Source organism: Neltuma alba, unplaced genomic scaffold (assembly GCF_004799145.2).
Source record: "Neltuma alba isolate B1F8T4 unplaced genomic scaffold, ASM479914v2 tig00010580_pilon, whole genome shotgun sequence".
In the NCBI taxonomy this organism is placed as follows: Eukaryota; Viridiplantae; Streptophyta; class Magnoliopsida; order Fabales; family Fabaceae; genus Neltuma; species Neltuma alba.
The window spans coordinates 377,501-387,500 of NW_021635445.1; the positions used below are offsets into that span (position 1 = coordinate 377,501).

Consider the following 10,000-nt stretch of genomic DNA (forward strand, 5'->3'; position numbering starts at 1 on the left):
ATGACCAGAAATTGTTTCTTGATTTCCATTTCAAATTGTTCTCTGGACTTTTTATCAATATGAGGTGATCGTAACACAGTATATAAGACTCGTGATTCAGGCAATCCAATCTTCCGTGTGTAAGGCGGAAGCCCCCCAAAATGGTTTTCCAAAAATGGGTGATCAAAAGATCGAATCACTATGCGTATCTTGGTGGTCGTTACTTTTGGTGGTCTTTCTTTTTGGCTGACTCCTTTTCCTGTTCTATTGATCAGAAGCATCCAGCAGCGCCACGCCAGTAGAAAGAGTTAAGCTACTAAGCGAATTTTAAGGCGACCCGGCTAATGGGAATCGAAAACGAAAGGCCCAAGCAAAGTTTCTACCCACGACCGAATCTTCTTCGTCGGTCTTGCTGATATTGAATTTCATTAATTCTGAATCTCCTTTTCGATTTTGAAAACCTGACTTCTTTGGCGGATTTTATATATGTCCTGCCAAAGTCTTTGTCGCTCTACGGCTCGGGCCCTATCCCGTTCTTGGGCTTCTTGGGTCCGCCCTAGCTCCTCCTCGAGCTGCCATACGTTCCTCTCCCAGCAAGAAAAGGGATGCGCGAAGGCGCAACGAGCAAGAAAAGGGATGCGCGAAGGCGCAACGTGCGGAGTCGCTCGAGCGTCAGCTCGAGCTACTTCGTACCCTTGCTTCTTCGCTCGAGCGTCAGCTCGAGCTACTTCGTACCCTTGCTTCTTCGTCTAAGGCGCACCGGCTTTCGCGCGTTTGCGCTCGGGCCGGTGCTTGTTGCTAACGCGCAACGTGCGGAGTCGCTCGAGCGTCAGCTCGAGCTACTTCGTACCCTTGCTTCTTCGGTCGAGATACTTCGTACCCTCTCCTTTCAGTCGAGAACTTCATGCCTCTCGCTTCGCTCGAGTGATTTCATACCTCTCCTTATCAGTCGAGCGTCTTCAAACCTCCTGATGTGAATAAGGTCTTAGTATGTATTGGCATTCTGGGCGGGTCGCAATAAGTCGCTGGTCGAAGGTTTAGACCAATTGCAATTCATCACCATCTTGCCCGCTTCCAATTGATGACTGGCTATTATATAAGTGTTGACCTAAGCCCCTGCCTGTGCTGGGGCTCGGCTCCCGAACCGTACGTGAGCTGCCTCGTACGGCTCTTCCTAAGAACTTGAAGCCCTCTCTCTAAATAGAAATTAAAAAAAATGCATTTACACAAAAAAAAGACTTTTTCAAAAAACCCTCGCCTCCTATTCAACGGGGCTATTAGAGAAGCAGCTTCGTTCCTTGACTTCTTTGCTCAGTCAAGCTTCCTTGTTCCTTAGTGTAGTCTCGGTCCATAGTTTAAGACTCTCTTCCTTATAGCCTAGTCTATATCCACAGCTGACGTGACTCCGTACCGACGCCTTTCCCTTTGTAGACGGCTAAGTGACTTCGTAACCTTAACGTACTTATTTTCGTACTTTCTTTCTTACTATATCATAGGCCTTCGTGGGGCTTTCGTCCTTTCGCCTATAGGCGGCGGCTTGGCTTCGCTATCGCTCATGACTTGGTATAGAGTCCGTGTAGTCGTCGGCCTTCCCACCAGAAGGCCTATGATATAGTGGTCGGCCTTTCGAATGCCTCCTTCCTTACTTTTCTGAGAAGCCCTTTACGACTATAAAGGACAGGGGGCTGTTCACCCACCTTTGGAAACTTAGCTACTTAAGTACTACTCAATACTAAAGTCAAGGCGAACGGCATTCTGTTGTACAGCTACTTAATATTAATAGTAGTATAACAACAGTCGTACTACTAAAGTACCAAGGAAACCTTCGGTGTTGCTAAACGCATCCTTCAGTTGGGCCGCAAGTCTGGTTGGCTGTTTTGTGCCTTATATCTCAAACAAGCGGCCTCCGCCTTAATGATGGCCTATGGTGGAGATGAATTCGTCCACCCTTCAGGTGCGCTTCCAGTTTCCCTCACTAGGTCTGGGCTCCCTCGGATTATTCCGCCTCATCATCGTGCGATGATTCGGAGGAGAGACGAAAAGTCTGATTTACTTGTAAAATGGTATTTGTCAATTTTTTCTTTGTCTAAGGTTATTACCTTGGCCAAGAAGGTTGATAAGTCCACTTTTGCAAGCATAGTGACACCAGTGACTGACATGGATTCAGTCTTGGAGCTAGTCGGTTCAATCAAAGAATGTTTTAACCGCCTGGTTAATCGCTATGTTCCCTGGATAAAACGTATTCCCCTTGAACAAGGGCTTACGTTTGAACCAACCTGGAAAACTTTACCAACCCACTCATTGACGAAAAGGGTGTGGATTGAACGTATGAAACTGAAACCTTCTCAGGTTTCTCGTTTCCGTTCTTCTTTCACGTCTTTTCCTCATGAGTTGGGGGCCTTTCAGTTCCTTATGAACAAAGTTCATGCAAAAGGTGAGCAATTTTATCAGGGCTGTCTTTGGCCTCCAAGGGTTCGTTACGCTTTTGATGTGAATAATAAAAAGTTCACACCAGAAGATTTAGACTGGTTTGAGAGGCAAATAGGTCCTCTTCTACCGTCTTGTGACGACCTTGGGATTCCCCCGGTACCGGGGCGACTAGGTTGTTCTCTTGAGGGAGCTGGAAAGCGTCGTATATTCGCAATTGGTAACTATATTAACCTTTGGTTATTAAGACCCGTGCACTGTTGGTTTGCGTCTATATTGAAGACCATTCCAATGGACGGCACCTATGATCAACTTAGACCCTTGCGTCGGTTAGTTCCCAGCGACAACTGTTTCAGTTATGATTTGAAGAGTGCCACAGATAGGTGGCCACTAGTCTATCTATTTGAAAAAGTTGCCCTACTGTTTGACCGGTCATTCGCATCGAGTGTTGTTAATAGCACTCTTGCGACGAATCTGTTTATTGTGCCGGCGGTACGCTTTTCGTTCGTTGCTGGTCAACCGTTGGGATATTATGGCTCTTGGCCTCTGTTTGCCTTTTCGCACCATTTACTGGTGTGGTGGGCAGCGGAGCAGGTTAGACCAGGGGTCCGGTTCGATAGGTATGCAGTGCTAGGTGATGATGTTCTCATCACCGATCCACTGGTTGCTGAGTAGTACAGGTTAGCTCTTCAACGACTTGGTGTTAATCTTTCTTATCACAAGTCGTTGGTGTCGTCTTCAGGTGCTGCCGAGTTCGCTAAGAGGTTCTTAGTTAAGGGTATGCAGGTGGATTTATCCCCGATATCCATGCGAACCTTACTTGGCTTCCATCACCCTTATGGTCTTATGGCCATTAGGGAGAAGTCTCATGTGGAGGATTATTATCTCTTGATGCGGATTGGTGGAGCAGGTTACCGAACTCGCTCTGCTGGGAAAAAGTCTAAATCGGCCAAATGGCGTCGGTTTCGGCTTCTTTTCCGAAGGACTAAGTTACCGATGGATTTGCTCCTTGATGGTGGCCTTCCCTTAAACCCATACCTTTTAGGGAAACTTAAAAGGTACTTATTGGAGAGGTTAGCTCCCCGTGAGTTAAAGACTCCTCCTCTTGAGCTCTTTGAGTTTGAGGGGATGCTTCTTGTTTAAGCTTCTTGGAGTACTCTCAATTAAGGAATTGGGTGAAGTCATGGTTAGGCTATGTCAAGTGGTATAGCTTGCTATCTATGGACCCCTCGGTCCCACTTGAGGCTTTCCTGGATAGTCCTCTTGTGGAGTCCCATTGGTATGTCCGACGCACTGATCCTTTATTAGTGCGTTGGGGTCTACTATGGCGTCTCTATGATATTGTACAGGAAGTTGGCCTAGATTAGACTTGTGGGGTATTACCTACGGTTACTAGTCCTCCTCATTGTGAAAAGGAACCATGCAACTCCTTGTTACTGTAATGGGGTTTCACAACCCGTTGCAGTCTCCTACGCTCTTAGCTGAGTGTGGGTGGGAGCCATTGAACTATAAGGAAACCTTCGGTTCCCTTTCTTTGAATAAACGCCACCCATTTTAGTTTACATTCATTACAAAGTAAACCAAGCCTAACCGGTCACGACATGTTGTTTGTTGATATTTATTGAGGAGTTTAGCTGACTGAATCCATAAACCGTCAAAGTAACCGTCACTGGTACTTTTTTGACTCTATAGGTAGGTATAGGTATTGGTGGAGCTTGCGTAATGTAGTTGTAGTTAAGGCTGCATTGAAGTAGCGCTTTTTTTTTGAAGATCTACTGAAGTACCAAAGGCGAACGGGGCTCCCAGGCCGGGACGTGACGCAGAATGCTTGGCCTCCCGCGCTTCCAGCGAGACCCGAAGGGTGAGCTTCTGGCGGTTAGCTTCTAGAACTAGATAAGATAATAGGCATTAGGCATTCTGAGCTGGGAGGAGGCAAGCAAATGAAGGGAGGAACGTAGTCGCTCGAGCTTTGCGAGAGGGTTGATTGAGCTCGACCGATAGGGAGAGGCATGAAGTTCTCGACTGAAAGGAGAGGGTACGAAGTATCTCGAGCGAAGCGAGAGGAAGGTTGGGCCGACTACAAGAAGCAAAGCTTCGTAGACTCGACAAGTCGCTTATAGAATGCCGACTACTACTACTAAGTGAAGACTTTCCACTTCATTGTTTAAGGGGGAGGGAAGCGAAGCTTAGCGAGCTTTATAAGGCCGACCACTACATAAGCCGCTGGCGGAGAAAGCTCGAAGAGCTCCCCTTCATTCGTTGCTAAGCCAAGGTCCCAGGTCTCCGAGTCAGCCCGCGCTTTTTCGAAGAATCCTGCACCCATGGGCATACGGCCTGGCAGGCCTTCCCTTTCTGCCGGAGCTTCATGGGCGTTGCCCCGTTCCCCAATCAGATGTTTGGATGTGAGCTATACTCCGCGAGGAGCCAAACGGGCGTATGGCCTTGCCTTGCCATTTGACCTCTCTTCCCGTGTGACTAGGAATGCTCAGTGACAACCTCTCAATTGTCACCGCCTGGCCTCTCTTGCTACCACGGTAGCACCTAGTGTGGTCAGCACCAATCGTGTTCGGGCAACGAAGCTTACACTCATTCACATTGGTTCATCCTGCTATACCCCGGGCCTTTTGCTCTTCTAACGTAAAAGGTGGCCGGCCATTCGTCAAGGCCCAGGAATCCGCTGGACATCTCAGCGGCGGGATTGGATACCCGCATCCGATCGAAGTTCCATTTTAGTGCCCCCTAACATAAAGGAGAGCTGTTTCTAGGTGGGTCGCTTCGCGCAAGACATTGCTTAGGACCAACGGGTCACACGACAGGTGCACGATCGACTTTGCACGCTCCATCCTTCGGCCCTTCGCCTATCGGCTTGGCAGGCAAGCTACCTTGATCCGTCTTTGGCTTCGATTCGTTATGCTCAGCAGCTCCAACAAGCCCTAAAGTATCTTGCCCTCTAAAACTCTTTAGAGAAAGCGCTGCTTTACGTTTGATCCTATGTGCCCAGAGAATGCTATGCGTTCTCCACTGTCGGACCTCGCAAAGAGAGAACGTGTTTTTTCCTCTGAGTTTCTCTCTCATTCGCGGAGCGAAGAAAGCGGGCTTTGCCCCAGCTACCGCTATCCTTGGGAAAGCAAAAGAGCTACCGAAAGAAAGGGATGCAGTCTCTCCCTTGGCCTTTGGAGAGGAGAAGGCAGAGAAGAAAACGTCCTTCGCGCAAGTTTTTTTGCTTCCTGCGCCCTTACTCTTCAACCAAGGGGGCATTCTGGTAGGAAGGCCGACCACTACATAAGCCGCCATCCGTCCAGGAGAGAAGCAAGCTACCTTTCTTTGATCCACCTTCCCGGGCAGGGAAGAGAACGAAAATAGGCCGCGGATGGTGGTCGTGGTAGGTTCGAGGATCTTACGCGGCGGAGCGAACTCCTCTATCGTGTTGCATTTCCTCTGGCGGCGTAGCTGCACCCCCTCGATCCATCGTACTGGAGCGATCCGAGAAGAACGATTAGGGTCATATTCTATCCTTTCTACAATGCCCATAGACGAAGTGCTTCGTTTCAGATCAATTCTTCGCTGCAATCGCTTCGATCCACCCCCTCGGTGAAAAACCGTAATACGCCCTGAAGAATTCCTACCAGCAGACTTCCCTGTACTCAAAGTGAATTGTCTAAGTGCTCTCCCCTCTTGGCTTTTTCTCATTGTCTATCTCGCGATTCCGTCCGAATTTTAGCTCCTACTCCTGCTCCTCCTTCATCCTCGTTTGTCCTTTTGACATAACTCCGCTTAGAAGAGTGAGAAATTCTTTCCTACCTTCTGTCCTTATGTTGTAGTAAGGTAGGTTTGGGTATAGCAGGACTTGAACCTGCGACCATTAGGTTAAAAGCCCAATGCTCTACCAACTGAGCTATACACCCAAAAAAAAGAAATATAGTAGTAAACGAGTGAAACGAAGTCTGATTGGTGCAGAAAAGAAAAGAGGGCGGCCCCTCTTCTCCTCATCATATTAAAGGGGCTTGGGCTCGAAAGCCGGCCTTACTCAACAAGCGCACCTTTATTAGTAAGGTTGCTTGTTTCCACTCATTGAAGATTCTATCTAAAAAAGAAGGTCAACGGGGGATACTCAAGTTGCTCTCACTGACACCATCTACGAGAAGGTTAGGTCGTCTTTCTTTCCGGCCGCCATACGGTTCGCCTTAAAGCCTTAAACGGAGAAAGGGAAAGGGAGGAGCAGTTATCTATGTAATTACGGTCTTTGTTGGCCGTTGTTCCGGTCGAGCACTCTCTTTTCTTTGCTTTGTCCAATTCCGTCTTACCAAACAAGACTGACTTCTGACCAACCCGCGAAGGGTTGTGAAGTTGGACCAGGTACGAAGAATGAATCTATATCTGTGTACGGTACGGAAGTTGCTGGCACCCACCATACCTTGCTTCGGGGCCGATCTCTTGTATCGAAGCAAACAAATATATATATATATTTATTGATTGAGTTTGTTCCACCACAAATATCTTTCGCCGCATGGATTGGATAGAGTCCCCTGATCTCGACATCCAAGCACGAATCCCTTCTTCGCTTCGGCGGCGGATAGCAGCATGGGCAAAGCACTCTGCTGCGGCAAGCAGCCGATTCTTATTGCATTCACCAAGATAGTTTTGCTCGCTCCTGAACTCTGCGGCGAGTTCAGCCACCACCTCCGGGCCTGAGCTCTGCTCGAGCGTAGTCAGCCAGCTTCGTGACTTTGCTTAGCTTCCAGCGTTGCAAAGGGATAACCTTTCACTATCTAGGCGCCCTAGAAGGAAAGGAGGGGTCCCACGGAGTTCTTCCCCGAAGGTCAAGCCGTAGTCCCTGTCCCTGGGAGAAGTGGAAGGAGTTGCCGGGTGCAAGCTTTGAAGTAGCGCGCTACCCGCTAGGTTCAATCAAATCAATGAATCAGATTCCCACTTACCCAGTGGGGATAAAGACTATCAAGTCGACGTTCCTCAGGACTTGCCCGGAAGGGAGAATCAATCTCTCTTTCCGATGCGATATCCGATATATGATGTGATTTGCTGACTTATCCCACAGGTTTGTTTCCGCTTTATTTACTAATTAAGGCGAGTTTCCTGGTTTCATACCTGCATTCGAGAAAAGCAGAGCCAATCGGGAAAGATGGGAACTCTATAATCATTCTTGTATCTATTTTACAGTCCAGCTGCTGATTGGATGCTGGACTGAATGCCCTCCCTTTACAGGTGCATTACTCCTCGGATGAGGAGCCACCATCGGTACTAGTCCAGGAAGTCAATACTAGCGAGAGTCCCACAGCTGCGCTAGTTCGTTAGGTATAACGTCTTTCGGTCAGCTTTAAAGGCCAAACTAACCCAGTCGCTTTTTTGCATGAGCCCTGTGGAGTCAAGTTACCAAGGACTTGACCGGAAGAGCGTCAATAGACCAAGAGTTGAGAAAGGCCTCGTTCCAGCAAGTGGATGGTGCTTGCTGCCTTCAGCGGGGTATCACCTTTCCTTTTGGTAGTAGGTTGATCTTTGTTTTTCTTCCTCACCCCTTTCGTTATGGTAGGATTGGTCTACCACTCAGCTCATACAAGATAATCGAGTCGAGAAGAACACTAGACAGTGCCCTTGCAGGCCTTATCTATCTCCCGCCCACCTTCAAGTTGGAGATCGACAGTTTCAATAGTCCCAACACCATTCTACCACCCGAGAATGCTCGTCAAACCTTATGTCGTCACCCAAGTGCAAAAGACCTTTTTCTAAGGCCGTTCACGGGTCAGGACGAGCTGTACTTCTACCGATGCTACCATACCAGAATCCGGTGTAATATATTATTCCGCCCGAAAGGCTTTGATCACACACATCTCTGGGAAACGGAAAAGACACATACCCAAAAAGCGGAAAAATTAGATAATCCGCTCATCTGAGGCGGAGGATTCATATCTATCTTCAGACTTGGGAAAAACTGGAGTTGTTGGTTCGAGGGAAGGAAAAAACGTTGCCCTGTTGGGTCTGGGATTGGTTACGTTTGTTTAAATCTATAGTACGCTGACTGGGCCCCCTGTCCCTGTTATTGGTGCCATAGGTACTGAGATAACACACCAACTCGAGGGAGGTGCTCGACCTAACATTCTCAACCCATATGAGACAGGGTAGCCGCCTAGATTGTTACTGATGCTGAGCCTGCTAAGCCACATATGGAGGGACGCCTCGCTGGTCGGTCTACAGAGCCAAGAAAGAGCACGAAAGAATCTCGGAGGCCCATATAGAAAATGGAAGTTTTTGTGGGCAGACTTCGAGTACCTTCATTTAGAACAACCAATATACCAATCAGACCACACCAAGTGCCCTTGAGCACCCTGCCAACCAAATGCGCAGGGCGAGAAAGGCGCTCACCTACAACCTCGCCTGCCTCGGCTTAACCGTACTACCCTGTGGGAAAGGTTCCCACCCAATGGACTTAGACTTGGCTAATATTAATATGGGAAAGGGACGGACGCAGAGCGAGATGTCAATAAGGTCGGGAATAATAACGTGAATGGGAGTATGTATAGAGAGGCTAGTACGTACGGGTTCGGACGGAGATACAACTCTTGAGACCGGGCCTGGATCTTTGGAGTCCGTGTTGCCTCCCCGGACACAGAAAGGCTCATGGAGCTTTATATCAGCGCCGGTCTGTTCAAGGAGCAGAACGGGCGGGAAATTGACTACTGTGCAAAGATGAATTCTTTTTTTTTGAAATCCATTAAGAGCATATTAACAGTAATCCTTAATGCACTGAAAGAGAGGGAGTCCCCCACCCCAACTAGGAGCTGAGCCTATGCCCTTCTATTTAAGGCTAGCCTTTGTGATTTGATTGCTTATTCGAAGGCAGACTTGGACTCCTTTCCTTGGACCAGGCACCAAAGCAAGCAAGAGATTGAAGCGGAGCATGGGAGACAGGAAGTATTGCGAAAGAAGGAAGAAGGGACGCCTCATTCCATTAAGCAAGAACCCCGAGCTAAGAGCAGGGCAGATGAAAAGTCGACAAATCGGGTCTAAAAGCAAGGGCCCGTACATATAAAGAAAGCATTTTAATTAAAAACCAATATACGATTTGATTTTTTCGCAGCCCCTAACTCAAGTTTTTGACTAATTCACATTGCCGGTTTTCAGCTCTAAGCAAGAAGAAGCAAACGTAGGGTGGTCATCAGTGACTGCAAGGGATGTGAGTGCGCTCTGATCTCCGACCTTCCTAGGAACCAAGCAAAGGATTGACTTCGCTAACCAGCCCTTATCAGCTTAACCGAAGTCTCTATTATAACAGAAGTGGAAAGGGCATACCTTGAATACAGATCAAGATTCACTCATTCACTCTGGCCTCTGGCACTAACTTAGGCTTAGGAAAGTACTTGCTTAAATGAAAAAAGTACCAAGCAAAAAAGAGCGGGAAGATCTCTATGAAAGAGAAAAGAATCGTACCTTGCTAGCCAATGAAAGAAAATATAAGAACTAACAAAGGCAAGGGAGGACGGAACCCCACTTCGACTCACCAAGGAGAAGGTAAGTACTTTTATATCGTTTCTTCTGAAGTGATATAGATCAATGCCTAGACTGGGGGGGCGTCGGCCCACGG

General features: G+C 48.0%; 2 protein-coding genes and 1 non-coding gene across 3 annotated transcripts in view; all 3 read right to left on the minus strand.

The window, feature by feature from the left end:
• Positions 1-10,000, minus strand: part of LOC114757212 (uncharacterized) — a 61,638-nt gene that overhangs the window by 45,794 nt on the left and 5,844 nt on the right. The window lies entirely within an intron of this gene.
• On the minus strand, positions 144-6,620 carry LOC114757209 (60S ribosomal protein L2, mitochondrial). The gene is made up of 2 exons (XM_028946210.1): positions 5,219-6,620; positions 144-1,082 (listed from the first exon to the last, which is right to left on the minus strand). Exons 1-2 carry the CDS (start codon positions 6,094-6,096, stop codon positions 965-967), a joined length of 996 nt encoding a protein of 331 aa, XP_028802043.1. The 5' UTR covers positions 6,097-6,620; the 3' UTR covers positions 144-964.
• TRNAK-UUU (transfer RNA lysine (anticodon UUU)) lies at positions 6,239-6,311 on the minus strand. The gene has a single exon. It is a non-coding gene; the product is annotated as a tRNA-Lys (tRNA).